The 19,875-nt window shown below is 31.9% G+C and overlaps 2 protein-coding genes across 2 annotated transcripts; one reads left to right on the plus strand and one right to left on the minus strand.

The window, feature by feature from the left end:
- Positions 1–6,459: 6,459 nt before the first annotated feature.
- On the plus strand, positions 6,460–12,461 carry LOC131652210 (CBS domain-containing protein CBSX1, chloroplastic-like). The gene is made up of 8 exons (XM_058922012.1): positions 6,460–6,778; positions 8,477–8,564; positions 8,698–8,762; positions 10,194–10,242; positions 10,436–10,491; positions 11,635–11,750; positions 11,906–11,963; positions 12,077–12,461. Exons 1-8 carry the CDS (start codon positions 6,608–6,610, stop codon positions 12,149–12,151), a joined length of 678 nt encoding a protein of 225 aa, XP_058777995.1. The 5' UTR covers positions 6,460–6,607; the 3' UTR covers positions 12,152–12,461.
- Positions 12,462–15,145: 2,684 nt separating this feature from the next.
- Positions 15,146–16,226, minus strand: LOC131652211 (ethylene-responsive transcription factor ERF011-like). The gene has a single exon (XM_058922013.1). It carries the CDS (start codon positions 16,029–16,031, stop codon positions 15,474–15,476), a length of 558 nt encoding a protein of 185 aa, XP_058777996.1. The 5' UTR covers positions 16,032–16,226; the 3' UTR covers positions 15,146–15,473.
- Positions 16,227–19,875: the final 3,649 nt, after the last annotated feature.

The following is a 19,875-nucleotide window of genomic DNA, read 5'->3' on the forward strand; positions in this document are numbered from 1 at the left end:
TAAAACAGATAATGTCTATCATAAGTCAAATGTTTAAACAAACAGAAAACAAATTGCAAATGAAAGTAAAGTTATTGAACCAAGAATCCATCCTTCTAGACATTAATCAGTCTTGTCATGACTAGGCATGGGAGTAGTGATTACGTTAGGGGTTGCAGGAGGGTCGAACTCAATTTCCCCAGCATCGATCATATCTTGAATCTTATTTTTCAATGTCCAACAATTGTTAGTGTCATGTCCAGGACTATTGGAGTGGTACGCACACCTCGCATTGGGATTATGTTGATTATTCTCCTTCTTGATCAGAAGTGCCTTCAATTTTTCTTACCCATTGGCCAAGTTAAGGATCATCTCTTGGAATTGGTTGTTCTGAGTCTGCAGATTTCTGATAGATTGCTCGAGATCCATTTGTGCTGAAATAAACAGCGAGAGAGGATGAGAGACCTGTGGCGGGAACCTGTTATGCAATGTTATGAATGCAAATGCAATATTTTCAAGGATCTTTAAAGAATTTAGTTTGTGACATTGTAATTGTAGCTTTGTTGAAGAACTTTCATTTTTGGTCTTTGAGCGTCCTTCTTTGAGAATCAAGCTCACCATATCCAGTGGGTCATAGCCTTTGACTCGGGATACTTCTGAATTTGAAGGTACATGGCTATAGGAAAATAAATCCTCTTGCCCCTTTATGAGATTTCAATCCTTGATAAGAGCACCTGAAATTATGCGCCCTAAATCCTTAAGATCCTTGAAAGGGTTAGTTAACATGATATGTTATGATGTCATGGTGTCATGATGTCATGAAGATATAATACATTAGGCAAAGCATAAGGTAATAAGGACGAGTGAGTCCCACAAGAAAAACCTGCAAGGAAACCAAAGGGTCAGTAGCACACACAAGCAAGTCACACAAGTGTCCTTGAGTTTAAAGGCTTGTATGGAGTCCATAGGTAAGTACCCTCCCCACTGAAGTTTAGTTGGTTCAACTTGTCCTAGATGAAGATCGGGTTCTAGGGAATCTCATATCACGGATCTTTCTCGAAAGCATTATCTCAGTCAACACTCGAATGGTTGACCGAAGACATCTTGAAAGATTGATCTCAATGAGTGTAGCTACGAGTATCAACCAGCTTCAGTCAAAAATCTAAAGCCAGCCATCTCGCTACTTCCTAATAGGCCAAAGTCAAGTTCAACTAGGGTTCTAAGGGAAAATTAGTGCTTAATAACACCACGCTGCAGCCAAATGTCTCCTCGATCACGTTCAAGAGCCATCAGGACAAACCAAAGTGTCATACTAACGGGGGCCACCAGATCAACCATATCGGGACAAGCCATACAGTCTCCTTGGTCTATTGTCACATACCTAAGGTATCTCGAGATTCAGGTTAGAATCTTTCACACAAGTAACACCCAAGCAGTACCCTTAAAGATAAAGCAAACAAATCAAACAATTAAAGTGATCCTAGCTCTAAGGTAACCCCTCTTTTATAAATCCCCGACAGAGTTGTCAGTTCTGTAACACGGTGGGAGAACTGACTTTTTTAAAATGTGCGGATAGCAAGAGTCGCCACCGAATTTTATTTTATCCAATTGGAAAGGCTAAAATAACAGGAAAGACCTTTGAAAGATTTTGAGTTCGAGGGGTAGGTTATACAAAGGGAAGGTGTAAGCACTCTTTGTATCCATGGTTATCCATGGGCTCTTAATTGCTTAGCTCACTTTGAATTGTTGGAAAGAAAGTGTAGTGTGTGTTTAGAAAAGATTTTTTTGAATAAGGACTTTATCTTGTAAATAAGTGTAGCCTTTTGGAAATTGTTTTGAAAAGAGGTGTGAAAAGTAATTTGAATTTTGAATTGATTGTGAGCAAGCTGTTAAGAGCCACCTACCCTAAGTTTTTCTTTCTTGTTCTTTAAGTCTTTCGTTTGAAGGGGCTATCCATACCATAAGGAGGGTAGGTAGTCTTTTTATTGGATGTATTGGGTCATCGAGAATCATCGTTTGCCATAAGTCTATCCATACCATAAGAAGGGCAAGAAGTCTTTAGGAAAGGATGGAATAGTTATTTGTAGGCAACCAGTAAGGATACCTTAGCATTCGAAGGGACGATCATCATTTATCGAGGCAACGTTGAGGGACAAGATTATTTTTAATCGTAGGCAACTCGAAGGGACTATGATCTTTTATGATGATTTTTCGTAGGCAGCAAGCTAAGGCATCCCTACATCTGAGGGACTTGACTATTTAATCGAAGGCATCATAAGAGGAATTACCCTAAAGGTGAGTGTGTGAAACAATAGTGATTGATTTGTATTAATCATGAAAATTAGGGTGATTCTATGTTGCTTTTAGTCTTGCCATACAATCCTATTCAATTTCTAACAATTAATATTGTAGGAAATAAAAAGCAAAAAATAAACCTACGCTATTACAATGCTTCGGAGAGGGGGAATTACAAAACCAAAAACCGGGGGAAAAAGGCAGAAAATAAAATGCAGAAAATAAACCTAACTTATTACATGACTTTGGGGCAGTTACATAATAGAGGAATAATTGAGCGCGAAAATTAAAAAAAACCCTAACTATTACAAAGCTTTGGGGCAGTTACAATAATATTCAAAAGGTACGGAAAAATAAACCTTATTAAAATTATTACAACCTCGAAGCAGATACATAATTAAAAATAATCAAACGTGCGGGGAAAAATCGAAGAATCGATAAAAATAGAATAAAATTAGGATTTGATTAAAATAAGGTTATAAGACGAGAAAAAAAAAGAAAAAAAATTTAAGAAGGGAAACCTAATGGGTAAAAAAACCTACGTTCAATATTAATGGACAATACCTACCTAACCTTCGTTTTTAGGGTTATCTATGGTTTTTGAAGTTTAAGGCTAAACCTAATTGTAAACCTAAAATTAAAATATAACCCTATTAAAATAAAAAATTCTAATTATTTAACCTAAATTACTTAATTAATTATTGGTTAAAACCTAATTAATTAAATCGGTAAAAAAACTAATGGGTTAAAAAAACCTAATTAACTAAATTAATTATTTTGGTTAAAAAACCTAATTAACTAAAGGTTAAACCTAGACGAATGTTAATGGACAACACCTACCTATTATACATTTTAGGGTTTTTTATGGTCTTTATGTTAAGGCTAAACCTAATTCTAAATTAATTATAAACCTAAAAATTAAATCAAGGTTAAATAAAAAACCTAAAATTAATTAATATAGTTAACCTAAAAAATAATTAAACCAAAAATTAAAACCTAAAATTTTTATGTTTACCTAGGAAAATAGGGATTATGGTCAATAGGGGGAAATTTGAGATTTTACTAAGGTTATCAAGGGAAAGTAGCAAATGGGAGATAAAATTTACACCTGCTCTCCTTTGGCCAAAGGAAGTACCTGCAAAAAAAATGATAATAATAAGAATATGATAATAATTGTAATATAATAATAATAATAATAATAATAATAATAATAATAATAATAATAATAATAATAATAATAATAATAATAATAATATAAGATAAAAAAAAGAATTGGGGTTTTGACAATAAAATTGTGGCCAAAATTACGAATAACCTTGATAGCTCATCCTTTTGCTGATTAGTCATTAGGCCTTGTTTCTTTACTGTTTGTATTTCCTTTAATGTACTATTTACTTTTAGACTTTGTTTGTTTCTGAATGTTAATTTTAATGAAATGGGCATTGCATATTTTGAATTCATTCATATCCACTATGTTTATGTTTATTGATTTTGAAGATTTTGGAAGCCATTGAAGACATTCATCTTCATTCTATTTCATGATCTTTTCATCTAAACTCGTGGCAATTATTACATGCACTATGAGTTGCTAGATTCCTTAGATTATGTCTTTGTAGACAAACCTGCTTGTACTTGTTGGATCATATGGTTGTTTCATGTTAATTGAATTATTTTGTGTTATTATTATTATTTAATTATCCTTGATTTTAATGCTTTTTATGTATTGACGAATGCATGAATCGATACCATATGAGTAGGGAAGGAAATAGTAGTGTTATGATTAAAGACATGTTAGGGATAACGTAGAGAAATTAATGCAACAGTTACCAAGACTTATTACTCATTTTGCTTTACACGCGCGACCTTTCAGATTGTGAACATGTGCTCAACAATCTTAGGTTTACGTGAATTGGCAGTTTTATACGCTGAACTTCTAACTCATCTTAGAAAACAAACTTCAATAAAAAATAATAATTTTTTTGACACATTTACGCTTGATTCGATTCATGAACAATGTCTGATTTGAATCAAAAACCCCGTGATTTAAATCATGTATAGAAACGTATAAAATAAAAGAAAACACAGTTAATTTCACCTTATATTTAGTTTAACAATACTTCTGTAGATGCATCTACGGAAGCACCTAATGTTTTTGGAACAAAGGTACTTCCGTAGATCCATCTACGTAACAGTCTGCTATTTTTTGAATTTGGTCAAAAACCAAAAGTTTTTTGGCCAAATATGAATAACCTTGATTTGGTCAAAAGCCAAAATGCTTTTGGCCAAAAAAACATTTGGGGTACCCCTTGAGGTCAAGGGATAAAGATCCTTCCACTTGGTCAATCTATAGAAAACCTATTCATAAACCACTACAATGTTATGGTTAAGAAAACAAATGGAAAAATAGAAAAGTGATCAAAATAAAATCAAAAAAATATAAAAACCTGGTTATAAATCAAATAAAATAAGATAACGAAACTACAATTTTTTTGAGATTTTTTCGAAAATATAAAAATAGAAATTAAATCAAATAAAATAGAAAAACGAGGAATTTGCGATTTTGAGCGTCAAAATCCTTTAGAATAGGTATTGTTCCTCGATTTTTTTCTAAACTTCTGGAAAAAAATTTGAACAAATCAAAACAGTAGTTTCAGAATTCGGCTGATAGGCTGGAAAATTTATCACTCTGCTGCAACCGGATTTGATTGACGGAAGATTATTCGTAACAGTCAGAAACAATGGTAAAGGTTTTTTTATGGATGGGTGTAAAATTATGAGAGTTGTTGATTGTTAGTGTATGGGAACGGAGAATTTGGTAGAGGTGAATGGTTGGTGAATCGTTAAAAATAAGGGTTGTTAGTTATTTATAAGAAAATATTAGGTTAAAAGGAAAATGAGATTGGACCTCACTAAAAGCTTAATTTATTTTATTTTCTTTATTTTGAATTATTTAAATGAATAAATCAAAACAATTGAAATAAAATAATTTAAGGGGTGATTGGATTAAAACTGTGGCCCAATAATGAATTTGCTCAATTTGGACTTTATGCACCGACTCAAAATTTTCCCACTTTCACCAGCCATAATTTTCTCAATTTTCATTATTTAGGAATAATTTTGAATTTGTTGGAAAGCTTAGGGTGTCCTCTTCAATTATTTTTTCATTTGAAGATTTTTGTCTTTAAAAATGATAGGGCAAATTTTGGGGTATGACAGTAAGAAAAATGAATGTTGAATTAGAAGAAATCCTACTATAGGAATCACCATCTATGCGAATAGGGATATCTCTCATCTTGACCAGAAAATAGAAAACGCAGAAGGCAAAAGCTTGAGTTGAGAAGGGTACTTGATTACGCGAGGTTCATAAAGCAAAGTAATGAAGAAAGGCAAAACTTTGATCAAAGAACCATAATCGCCCTGATAAATGCTTCTAGTAAGGAAGAGAAAAAGACGTTTGCTAATAAGAGCAACTATGAATGTGCTTGAATGCCGAGGATTATGAAAAGTTTCCTCAATACTCAACTCCTCTTATATATAGGCAAAGGTAACCGAACGATTCAAATCCACGATGAAAATGAGTTACAAAATCAACGACTTGATTTTTCTTGAAAGTGTAAGTAGACTCAAGTGCACTATAAGCGGCGACATGCCCTAACTAGTCATGTCATCCCACATGTCAAAAGGAAGCAATGAAACATTTCAATGATGGAGATGCATTTAATGCTCTTTTCCCCATTATTTTTTCAATTGACTCCAAGTGTTTTACTTCCCGTTCAAATCAGACGACATCCTTGGTGGTCAGTCAAAACCGCTAAAGACTTTCCCGACTCCTTCAATGCCCGACTGAATCTTGAGCTGACTTGAAAGTTAGAGTGATAACCTTATAGGAACACTCCCACATCACTGTATCGGAGATTAACATCACTTGTTCAATATTCCGCATCAGCCGATTATATTCGATTCTAATTTCATAAAAATACAATATATACTGCATGGTTAATTTCTCATACAAAAGGAAGAGTCTAAAACATCTCTTTCTTTTTATCTACTGTTTTTTCATAAAATAAAAACTAAAAAAATCATCACAATTTTCACTCTTTCTTTCCCTCCTTTCACTTTTTTTTTTCCTTTTTTTTTTCTTTCCTTCACTCTCTTTTAGTTTTATCCAAATATAAAGTGAGTCGGTTAACTGCCTTGAGTTTCTTGTTGTCTTACGGGAAAGTGGAGTAAACTAGCAACAATATCTCCACAGATTACACACTTGTCCCAACACACTCAACTCAAAACCTTCAAAACCCCTTTCAATTCTTCTTCCACCTTCCAAATTACTATTATGGACTCGCTCACCCTCCCATTCCCTACACTTTCCTCCGCCACTCACCGTCCAATTTTCAATCCACGCGCCGCTTTCGGCTTCCGCTGCTTCCACAGCTCCGCTCATCTTCCAACGCTCCGTGGCTCCCCGCTCTTTTCCGCCAACACACTCACCGCCAATTCCGTTCCGGTATGTATTTAATTACCGTTCACAAGCGTAGGTTTCTATATACGTCTATACCTAACATATGAATTTCGCGTGGTTGATAATTTAGGAGTTAGGAAAGTATATGTGTTCAGTCTTACGGATTATTTTGATTGGATTTGGTTTTCAACAGTTTTATGATGTTCTGCTGAGCAATTTCTGGAAAAATTATGAAATTAAAGAAACTTTATTATATTGTTGTTTATTGAGGATGTAGAGTGTTTATGCCAAAATTGTTGAAATGCTGCACCTTGCAACTCCTTTTATAAAATGGGATGTAAATCATCGAATTCAAGCTGGCTGACTGAAATGGAGGAGGGCTTTATGGGACACAAAGGTACAACTCAAGCTGAAGGGAAAATCTGCAATGTTGTATGGGATTAAAGTAAGTGTGACAGAGATTAGGATGTTGCGTTAGATGTGTGGTAAGATTAAAACAAATAGGATTAGAAATGAAAATATTAGAGAGATAGTGTTGGGATAGCACCTATAATAGAGAAGATGGTGGAAATAGACTTAGGAGGTTTGAGCACGTAGAGAGAAGACATGTAGATTATGTGATAAGGAGAGTGGATCAGATGGAGAGAACTCAAACCACTAGAGGAGGAGCAAGACCTATAAATATTATAAGAGAAGTTATTATGATAAATTTCGAGATTAACGATTTGGATAGAAGCATGGTCCTGGACAAAACATTATTGCGAAAATTTATCCATGTAGGTGACCTGACCCCACTTAGTAGAATAAGGTTTGGTTGTTGTTGTTGTTGTTGTTGTTGTTGTTGTTGTATTGATTGATTGTTGAGACCAATGGATGGAAAAGAATGAGTGATGACAAAGAAGTGGTATGGTTAGAGACATGGAGTGTGTTCCGTTAAGGTTAATTCGGTTAATGCGTGATATACACTCCAGTTACGGTTATAATTCGGATCCATTTCCATGTGGTGAATTTATCACCGAGTTGGTGTGAGTTTCATAAGGAGCAGTACCTAAGTCATTCTTAAACTCCAGTTCAGCAGTCCACCGAGCTTCAAAATCAGTTCAGTTTGGTTCTCATAAATTTAAAACAGTTAGGATCTGTTCCTCAAAACTATTTCTTGAGTTTAGTTTGGTTCTCATAAATTTAAAACAGTTGGGATCTGTTCATCAAAACTATTTCTTGAGTTTAGTTAGGTTCTCTGTATGAACTGAACCGTAGCCAGGCTTAGCTTCAAGCAAACATTTGAGCTTATAAGTATCATTTTTTCCTCATTTTCACCTCATGATTTTAATTGGAAAAAAATTAAATATCAATCCCATGTAGTTCATTACTTAGTTAAAATCAAGATTATACAGAAATATCAATTAAAATAATTTTTTATGCCATTTTATATTTATCAGTTTGTTCAACCACTAAATTTACCAAATACTTCAAAGTCAATCTACTAGCTTATTCACCATATGCTACTCTTTACCAAACAAAGCCTTAGTCTGTAAGGGCTGACAGAGAGTCAGAAAACAATGTCAATTTATAAATACCTCCTTCAAATAGCGGGGAGTCTTTCCTATTTGGGTAGCCAAATCAAGAACAGTTTGATTTCTTCTTCTTCTTCTTCTTATTGTTTATATTTTGGGTCTAGTGCTGTCATGTGTTAAATGTATTAACTTTTGTTTGACATATCTTGTGTTTTAACATAATGTGCAGCCAAAAAATGGTGTATACACTGTCGGTGACTTTATGACAAAGAAAGATGAATTACAAGTAGTCAAGCCCACAACAACTGTGGATGAAGGTATAATTTATACGTAGTTGAAGTCTCATTCCGTGACAATTTAATCTTTTCTTCCCTTTTTTTTCATAGTAGTTTGTTCGTTGGTGGATGTGGGATTTTATATTTAAATTTCTAACATGTTATTTTGCTACAGCTTTGGACTCTCTTGTTGAACACAGAATAACTGGTTTTCCTGTGATTGATGATAACTGGAAGCTAGTGAGTTATGCCTCCCCATTTTCACTTTTACACTTATTTTCTGATATGCTTATGTCTCTTATGTTCTCGAAATACAATTTTATGAACAGTTGTCAAACAAACCGTAGAAGAAAACATGTTATGACTTATACTTGAAATAAGGTTAAGGCCACAAACAAGGGTTAAGTTGATGTGAGACCTATTGTGCTGGTGTGAGTGTCTTACATTAGATTGCTGAACTTTTTCCTCACTCAAAATCTGGTGTCATCTAATTTATTCCTTTATTCAAAACACCTGACTAATTATGGGGCTTTGATTTTTAACAAAAGAGAATTTTCTAGACCTTCTAATTCCGATATCAGGATAAAGATACCATTTTAAGAAATTGTCAATGTGAATAAGAAAAACAAAACTTTATTACGGTGTCACTGGCTAAAACTTTGTTGAAGCTGATTTTAATGAATCTGAAGATTCTCTGTATAATTCTTGTTTTATCAACTATAGTATTTATTTGACACAATAATTAAGAGGATACTCCCTTAAAAGGAAAACAAAATATCAGTTCAACAAATATAGTTTAGAAGAAAAATCTGTGGCGGGAATCTGGTATTCATTAGACTGTCCAACTTTTTCCTCACTCAAAATCTGGTGTCCTCTATTTCATTCCTGTTTTTGTCAAATCACCTGCCTAACTATGGAATTTTAAAAGGATTTTCTTAAGAGCTTCTAATACTGATTTGAGAAAGAAGACAGAGTTTTAAGAAACTTTCAACTTGAAAAACAAAAATGAACTTCATTAAGGAAGTGTTGATGGCTAAAATTCAGTTGAATCTGATTTTAATGTATCAGACGATTTGCTATATACTTCTTGTTTTATTAACTATTGTACATATTTGACACAATAATAGATTAAGAGCTATACTTCCTTAAAAGGAATACAAGAAATCAATTCAATAAATATAGTTTAGAGGTAATATCTCCTTCTAACAATGGAATCTGATAACTATTTATTTATTAATTTTGAAAAACAAATTTTAAAAGGATTTATTTAAGAGCTTCTAATACCGATTTGAGAAAAAAAAGACACAGTTTTAAGAAACTGTCAAAGTAAAAAACAAAGACGGAACTTCATTATGGAAGTGTTGATGATTGAAATTCAGTTGAATCTGGTTTTAATGTATCCGACGAATTGCTATATACTTCTTGTTTTATTAACTATTGTACTTATTTGGTACAATAATAAATTAAGAGCTATACTTCCTTAAAAGGAAAACAAGAAATCAATTCAGCAAATATAGTGAGGCAATATCTCCTTCTAACAATTGAATCTAATAGTTGTTAATATCTCCTTTTCTTCTTCATTGATATAAACAAATTTGATGCAATTGATTCACCACAATATTGCAGGATTGTCATCTAAATTATATCTTAATTGTTCTTTATTCTATACAGGTTGGTGTGGTTTCTGATTACGACTTGTTAGCACTGGACTCTATTTCAGGTAACTTGATCTTTTTCTAAAAATAATTGATCTTCTCTCATTCATTCAAGCTTCATTTTCACCATATTCAGAAACTTATAACATTTGCATTTCAGAGTGAGGATATACTATGAACTTTTTTGGCATTTTTAATCTGTTTCTATTCCCAAGTTGGGATTCTAACCTGAAATAAAATGTCCAATGCTCGTTTCAGGTCATGGAAAAACAGATAACAACAGCATGTTTCCAGAAGTTGACAGTACTTGGAAAGTATGTTAAAGCTTCTTTCACTTCCAGTTAATTCATATTTACTGGTATTGTATTTTAATATTTATGGACTTCGATGCATATCCACATTAAGGAACCAGAACTTTGTGTTATTAATTAATTACCCGACATGTGGAGTCTTGCTGAGCTGGTGTTTTTGGTAGTCAGAACCCCTGCAGAAAATATTCCTTTTAACAACTCTGTCACAGTAATCTCTCTCCCTTCTACAACATATTATAAACAAGTCCGGTCAAGTAAATGTATATCTTTTTAATGTTTTTTTTTTAAACATCCAATGTTAATATTATTAACACTCCTATTCTCTTCCACACCAACCACCAAATCAACTTTATTTCCCCTTTTTTATGCATATTATATGAATGAGGTTTAATTAAAACACCTTTTTAAAATAGAAGGAAAATGAAGATGCATGTGTGTGTATGTGTGAAAATCTTTCACAATAGTTGCCCTTTGGCTGTTCATTAAGGCTAGAAAATGTTTTTTTTTTTGTAAAACAAATTTTAGGCTAAGAGGATAGTGTTTCAATCCAAATTGATGAAAGTGTTCCTTAATAAACCTTGTAGCAACTTTTTAAAGTCCATGTTAAGCCGACTGCTAAACATTTGCGTTGAAAAGCCCCACTTCATCAATGTAGTTGAGTTATGATATTTTTAAGGGGTGGACAGACCCACCCTAGAGGCCGGTTTTATTTGATTGAGTTAGGTCCAACCCAAATTCTGATATAGTATTAGAACCTATTAAAAATCCATCAAGTTACTCGCAATCAGGCCACTTAGGTCACACTCCAGATGCCCAGTCATGGGCGTGAAGAACTTGTTGCTTCTTTAGGCATATCACTTCTCCCCTTGTTTGCCTTTATTTAATTTGGAAAAAATCTCAAACCCACTCTGCATTAACTATGGTTGGAAAGGAAAAATATTAACTTCATGCTTACCAAAGAAGAATGGATGCATGCCATAGAGACACGCACTACACGAACAAAGCCTTTTCCTTTTAAATGTTCATGTTCCATAGATGGTAGTATTTGCATTAAACTAGATGTTCTGCATTACGTGAAGCTAGTTTAATAACTAATAAATCTGTGGTCTTAAAGGTGAATTATGCTAATATCACTGTGCTTTGCAGACTTTCAATGAGGTTCAGAGACTACTGAGTAAGACCAACGGAAAGGTGATTGGTGAATTAATGACCACGGCCCCTATGGTTGTTCGCGAGACCACCAATCTTGAGGATGCTGCTAGGTTCTTCTATCCTTTTCCTTAGTGTCTTTTCATTTTAAAAACATGTTTTATTTTTATTGTTTTCACTATCCAAACAAATGCACTGTAACAAATTCGTCAAACCGGTTGGTTTTTATGCACCTCGTTGATGTTTTTTAACTGTCACTAAACTTCAGATTGTTGCTGGAAACAAAGTTTCGACGCCTTCCAGTTGTAGATGCTGAGGGTAGATTGGTACAGAAAGTTCCTGCTCTTCTGTTATCTTTTATGTTTTGTTCTTTGTTTTCATATTTGTAATGTTTGAAAACACGTTTTAAATGGTTACTGTTTTTTAATGTGACATGAAGGTTGGGATTATCACAAGAGGAAATGTTGTAAGAGCTGCACTTCAAATGAAACGAGACAGCCAAAAGAAAGCATGATAGAGTATCTAGAAGATCAATCCAAAAATTTAAAGCAGTGATTCAATTGAAGTGTTCACACAAGCTTTACTTGGATTAGAAGTAAAATTTTGGCTTAGGCATGTATATGTTATATTATTATATTGTTTTGTTATCACACGGAATGTTTGTCATGGACAATATTTAGAAAGAAAAATCCCAATGTTCACATTTGACAAGGACCACCTTGGTGATAATGATGTTGAAATGTGAATTTGTTGTATTAATCATGTTCCACGGACTAAGGATAAACTCCAGACACAAATATCAACAAACATTAATCTTGCTTCTATTGACTACTTTATAGTTAAATAAATAAAATCTTTCTAAATCTTTTATGTGGTTCAGCTCAAACGATGATAGCTCTTGTTTGGCCCATCACGTTTGAGAAAACAGACTGGGGCCTGTTACTTTTATATTTTAATATAAAGATAATTAAGGGTCTTTTCAAAATATTTTTTGTTTTGATTTACAGATAAGAATGTAAGATATTTTTAATTTAAAATATTCTAATGCTAGTTAGAATAATGCATTTTGAAAATAGTGAAAATATTCTTTTTTGCCTTTTTATTGGTTTGTTGACAATTGTAAGTCTATTTGTATTTTTGTTAGCACACAAAAACAACAATTTTAAGAAATTGGAAAACAATGTTTTGGAAAAAATAAAGTGTGATTGAATTGTTATATAACTTCATGTTAGGATATTTTTTTTAATTTTTTTAATTTATATATTAAAATATGAGAAAATGGGTGATGTATTGACAGTGCAAAAAAGTTTTATATTGTCAACCAATCACGACCATGAATCAGGATAAATTAGACTGTAATTTAAAAAAAAATTATATGATATGATAAAGTGATTTGTTTCTATTGGATGACAGTGTAAAACTTTTTTACGCTATCAACGCACTACCTTTAACCTCTTAAAATATAATTTTAACCTAAAAAACCTTAATTTAATTTAGAGTACGGTTGAAAGAGTATGATCAATAACTATGTCTATCCTGGATTATACAAAACATCTATAAAATGATTTTAATTTAAAGTCATAATTTTTATTTTTTAAATCAAAATGTATTAATTTATTATTATTTATTTATTTTACATTCAATTCATTTTAAAGATTCGTTTTTTATTTGCTAGAATAAAATTAGAATTTTTGTTTGTATGAAACAACTTTTTGGGTCAAAACAAATGGTCACAAATATTAAAATATTACATTTTAAAAATTTATGTTTAAAACATATTATTTTTTATTTCTTTTTCATTTTCTCTTTTATCTCTTTTTTTCTTTAATATATTCTATCTTTTTTTAATTATTATCTTTTATATTTCTTTTTTCTCACCCATATCTTCTCCATCTTATTTTTCTCTTTTATCTCTTCTTTTTCCATACACTTCTATCTCTACACCTTTTTTCTCTTGTTTTTCTCTGTTATAAAATCGACCATCAAATAAAGAAGAATACAAAACATTTTCTTATATTATTATGTACTAATAATTTTTCAGATTAAACACAATCTTAGTCCAAATTAATTTCATATAATCGATTATCTTAATAAAATGAATTATTAAAACTCTAAAACCAAACACACGCGTATTTCAATTAGGCTTGGATAAACTTCATGTCAATTTATTTTTCGGTTCACCTTTAAAAAATCTTTGTTTGTACCTAATTTTGACCATTCATGTCATTTTGGTACCTTTCATTTTAGAAAAAAAAAACCATCTTGATAAACGAGCTTTCGTTTCTTGTCCATTTCACCAAGTTTTCAATTTAACATTTGTCTTTTACCATATCCCCACCTTTCTGTAAATTTTTTTGTTCTATCTCTTTTGTCCGGTTCAATCACCCATGAATCTTTGATTAACTTTTCACTAATTATCAATTAATTAAATCAAATAGCACCACACTTACGTCAAGCTCGATGTAATCCACAGTACATACACCATAACCAAAAAATTCATTAATTAAAATCTCTAATCCTCCGCTAATGATGGATTAATCCTATTCCTTAGCTACAACATAGAAGGGCTCAAGATAGATAATCTAATCCTGTTATGGGATACAGCTCAGATCAGACTCAATCACTCAAATAAGAAGAAAAATTCTCTTGGTTAATTAATTAATTAAAACCTTCACATGGAAACATATCTTTGTGTTAATTTTCTCTTCTTTCTATGTTTATTTTTTATTATATAGTTTTCGATACAATTGTTGTATATGATATTGACTATAAAAATGAATAATCTATGACGACAAAACCGATTAAACCGACCCCATTATCAATCGTTATCAAAACAGAAGAAAGCAGTGGACAGAGCATTTTCATTACTGGCCCATTTCATTTTCATTTCTTTCCCCTTCACAAATACATTAATAATCAAAAATGGAAAATAGTGAAGAACCAGAAAAATACCTAACACTCAATCTTATCACTTTTTTTAGTACTTATTATTACTTTAGTGGTTAGCATGGCTCACTCTCTCCTTTGCACCCAACTACTTAACAACATAGGCCATTCATGTCCTACCCTTTTTTTTATTTACTTCAAAATTAATGAATAAATTTTAAAAATTAAGATTTTATATTCGGTGAAATTAAATTTTTCAAAAAATAAATTTAAATTATTTTTTTCATCATTCTATTTTATTCACATGTCCTTGCATTTTCTCAATATATTTGATGTTGCACAATTTTTATTTAACTCTCAAAAGAATCACCTCACTCATTGAAAATCCATCATGATCCCAACTTTAATAATTTCAACCAAATATTTTTTACAAGTGGAAAATATTGTTTTTACTTTTTATGAAAAGAAAAATAGAATCAAAATGGAATATAAAAGAAGATAAAATTAATCAATATAGGCCAACAAGAAATGGAGGTGACAAAAGTGAAGGATAAAACCATTCCAGAGAAAGAAAGAAAAAACATCAAAGAAACATAAAGTTTCTCGTCACTACTACTATAACTAATAATAATAATTATTACTATTATTAATTATTAATTTACATTTAACATTTTAACAATGCCAAAATTTCTTCTGTAAAATCTTAATTAAAAAAAGTACCAAAAAGAAAATTAAAAATAAAATAAAATAAAAAAACAGAAACAGTACTCTAATCCACACCACCAACCAACCAAAGGCTTCATCAACAACAACATGACTTTTGCTTCAGCCGTCACATAACCTCCACAGCGCACGTTAGCAACAACCCCAAACGCGAAATTAAAAAAAAAAAAAAGAAGAATCGCTTTTTTTTGTTTTTCGATTCTTCTTCTGCTTCTGCTTTTTTTTTTCTAACTAACTTCCCACTCACAATCCGAATTCTCCGGTTCAGGAATCTTATTCAAATCAACCCGCTCCACTAAATCACCACCGCCACCACCACCAACCACCACCGGCAACGGCATCGGCATCACACGGTGGTTATGGTTATGGTTGTGATGATTATGATTATGATTATGGTGATGATGTTGATGAAGCGTAGCTTGAAGAGCATCAACCCTAGCACCAACTTCAGTAGCTTTCTTCCTGATCGAAGCAGCCGACATATCACCACCGGAAACAACGGCGGCGTTTTCACCAGCGAGCAACTCCGGGAAATTGAGACGCGCGGACGGTCCCCGTAGATAGAAAACGGCGGTGTCGTAAGCTCGAGCGGCGGCGACAGGGGTAGAATAGGAACCTAACCAAATTCTGGAACGTTTATTTGGTTCTCGAATTTCAGCAACCCATTTCCCCCACTTTCTCATACGAATTCCTTTGTATCTTCTCTCACCTTCCACAACGACGCCGTTTCGCTTCCTTGTTCCCATGGTTTCTCTCTCTACTTTCACACCTTCACCTCCTTCCATTGTTCTCTCTCTAAAATTGTTTGTTAATGGGAGAGAGAGTGAATCTTCATGAAAACTGAAAAATCTAACGAGTAAAAGACACGGTTGAGTTTGTAGAGAGAGAAACTGAAGCTCTTATTATTATGCGACTCTCTCTCTCTATCTCTATCTCTCTCTCCCACTACACTTTGTCATCTGGGTAAGGCTCCACGTTGGTTTGGTTTTTCTTTTAAACCCAAACTTTTTTATATTTTAATATTAAATCAATTACGTATAAGATAATTACGATTTTTTTATTTTTTTTATTTTGGAAATTTAATTCACCGACAAACGCACTCTTTATTTTTTTTCTATAAAAACGAAATGTCCTTTTAATTGTTTATTACTTTTCCCTTTGGTTCTTTGTATTTACTCTTATCGTTTGAAAATGAATATTTGCTTTGAGTTGGTAAAAAAAAAAATTTCTTAACATATCCATGCATCTCTCACCCAGTATCGAATTGACAAAATTGTCTTCGTGTTTTTGTAGATGCATTTTCAGAAGTGTTTTTTTTTTTTAAATTTAATTTTTTTCGTAGATGCATTTAGGGAACGCCTTAAAACATAATGAAACGTGTAATTTTCTTATTAATTGGGAAATTAAAATGTTCCATAGATAGATGAACTAAATTAATTTGGGATTTTCCCAATTAATTTGTAATTTAATTTGCGATAAACTTTCTATCATACTAGAGCACATTCTCTCAATAGCTTTGAGCACCATGGTGGAGTCAACGTTTACTTTCACTTTCAAGATACCCCGACTATGGAGCAATTTAACGTCTTCGTATAAACCCCAAAGCTCTGTCATAAAACATTACAACTCCCCAGCCACTTTACAAAGCCAAAAATCATTTCACCTTTATCATTCCGAGCAACTCCCCCACAACCGGAATTCCCGCCATTCTTGCAGACTCCATCTACATTCAACTTAATCCACCCCCTCTTCGGAGGACTCCATGCAATTCGTTGCACCATTCTTGCTCGCTCCATAACCACCTTATTCATTGTAATCGCCTTTGTATAATTCGAAACTTGATTTCCAACATACAAACTCGGATTGAACGGTTGCAAATATCCATCAATGTGCTCCTCTTTATTACGCCACATCCACAGTAGACTACAACCCGTAGCCCAAAACGAAGGCCAGACCTGTCCCACGCCATACTTCACGGTAAGATTAAAATCAATCCATTTCTTCAAATCAAGCCTGGAGAAATTTTGTGCAATGCACACATCGACTCTAAAGCGTCATTGCCACAATACAATCCCGCATTACGTGAAGCGCATCTTCACACACATTTCCACAAATACGACACCCTACCGAACCAATTCCCATTTTATTTTTCCTAAAATTAGTTAAGAGTCTGTCATGGTATAACAACCAGAGCATAAAACGAATTCACTCCGAAACACGCACTTGCCAAAGCCGGTTCTAGTCAACACTCTTGTGCTGGTCCCGTACGCAATGTAGGAATTGATAAACTTCCTTAACTGCATAATCACTACTAGTGGTCCCTACATAAAGAAATTTATCTGCTTCTGTCACCGTCACCGGGGGCAGCATCGCCCGAAGCTTGTCAAGAATGTTGTGGGGCAGCCAATTCAACACGTTCCAATTCCAGTCACCATTAGCTCCAACGATATCGTGTACCTTCACACCTCTCATTATTTCTAGTATATGGCAGCCACTATCCTCAATATGCAAGTCTGGTTCAAGCCAAACATCCGTCCAGGCCTGCACGTTTTCTCCACTGTCAATGCTCCAAATTCCTATATCATTCAGTTTCGGCTTAAATTTACAAAGGGCCTTCCACAAGCTCGAGTGTGCTGCTCTGACCCGAGTAAAATCAATCTTTCTGTTGCTGCCATTAAGAACATAACACCAAAAATCAGCCGACGATATCGTAAGCTGCCAATTAAGCTTCAATAAACATGCATTGTTCATAGTTCGAAGATCCGGAAGGCCTAATCCACCCGCAACACGATCGTGCGTAAGGGTATCCTAGCTAACATCATGATACTGCTTGTTATCCACCGTATCGTCCCATATGAAGTTTTGTTGCATTTATGTGTAGAAGTCACTCAATTCATTGCAAACTACATATAGATTAAATATTTGCATACAAATTAAAATATATAATTAATATGTCAAAGGTTATGACATTTCTCTAATATTTATATTTATATTATATAAATATAAATAAAATAAATTATTAAAATTTTATTTATACAACAACAAAATTTCCACTAAAAAGTCAGGACAAAATGTCTAGTATAAGAATATGGACATTTGGAATTTTAAAAAAGAGGGTATTACTTTAAAATACAAATGAATGAATCAAATATATAAGTCATTGTTTCGAAAATTGTGAATTAATTTTTTTTAATTCAATTTTGTCATTTTTCATCTAAAATGTTTTTTTATTGTTAAAATATGATTAAGCGTATATTTAAGTCAAGACAATCTTCATTTATGAAAGTGATTTTGAATGATAGAATTTGACTCAATCACATTATTTATATTTATGCTTTTAAATTTGCATTATAAAAAGTAAATTAACAAAAGATGGGTTTGATTTACAAAATAATAAGTACCAAATCAAATAATACTAGACAGTTTAAAATGGTACAAAACTATTATTTTATATTCATTGTATTTAAATTGATACACCAGACAAATTTTTTAATGTTTTTATTTGATATGTTTATGCATAAAAAAGTAATATTATTTTTAATATAATATTTATATTTATGAATTAAAACATCTTTATATTTATGAATTAAAATATTAATATGAGAGAGAGTATTTTTAAATAAAAATTAAATTAAATTATTATTTTTTTGATAATTTGTAATTGGAAAAAAAACTGTCATATGTTTGTAATAGGACTCTACAATTATTAGATTTTATATATTTTTTAAATTTAAGCATTGTAGAGGCTATTGCATAGTTCAAATGATAAATTCATAACACTCTTAGTATTTGGTTGGTTTTATATATAGATGTATTTAAAATGTTCTTTGAATTATCTACAGTCAATCCTAATTTATTTAAAGTAATAAATATATTTTAAAATATTTAAATTAAAAATAGAAATTTTAGTAAGAAAATAATGTATTCAACATTTTAAATTTTATCATTTTCAGTAAAAAATTCTACTTTTACATATTTTTACCTTTCTTAGCAAAACCTGGTAATTAAACTTATTTTTAAAACATGACATGTTTTAAAATATTTATTAACATTTTGTTAAATAGTTAAATTAGTTGTTTATATATTTAACACGGCCATTTAATATGTAATTTTATAAAAAAAACCAATGGTAATTACATTTTATAATAATTTATATTTATTTACAAAATTAATGTACATTAATTTATATTTGAATTTAGTCCTTTTTTTTTTTTGGTCTGAATCCCTATATCTCACTTTCTTCTTGACTTTGGTCCCTGACGTCAAAGTTCTGTTACAAAAATGCGGTTTGAACCTTGTACATCCTACTTACCACAACCTTGTATATCGACTAGGCCACTTGTATTTCTTGTTTTATAATTGCAATGCATAAGTATATATTACATACTTGTGTTAATTTTGTTTAAATGATTTTTTTTTTAAATGAAATGTGTTAAATTTTGTTTAAATTGTTGAATAGTTTAAATAGTCTAAATATTTAAAAAATAGTCTATATATTAAATAGTATAAATATTTATTCAAACATTATTTTTACTTTATAAATAAACTTTAATAAGTATGATATATTTTATGTACAACACATTTTTCAACTCAATAATAAATTGGAGACCATATATTTAATTTATACGT

Source organism: Vicia villosa, linkage group LG2 (genome assembly GCF_029867415.1).
Source record: "Vicia villosa cultivar HV-30 ecotype Madison, WI linkage group LG2, Vvil1.0, whole genome shotgun sequence".
Taxonomy (NCBI): Eukaryota; Viridiplantae; Streptophyta; class Magnoliopsida; order Fabales; family Fabaceae; genus Vicia; species Vicia villosa.

Excerpts from the sequence above, each read along its gene's own strand:
- LOC131652210 (XM_058922012.1), top strand. The coding sequence starts at position 6,608 with ATGGACTCGCTCACCCTCCCATTCCCTACACTTTCCTCCGCCACTCAC. Across the intron at positions 6,779-8,476 it reads TCACCGCCAATTCCGTTCCG|CCAAAAAATGGTGTATACAC; the intron begins GTATGTATTTAA and ends CATAATGTGCAG. Across the intron at positions 10,492-11,634 it reads AAGTTGACAGTACTTGGAAA|ACTTTCAATGAGGTTCAGAG; the intron begins GTATGTTAAAGC and ends TGTGCTTTGCAG.
- LOC131652211 (XM_058922013.1), bottom strand. The coding sequence starts at position 16,031 with ATGGAAGGAGGTGAAGGTGTGAAAGTAGAGAGAGAAACCATGGGAACA.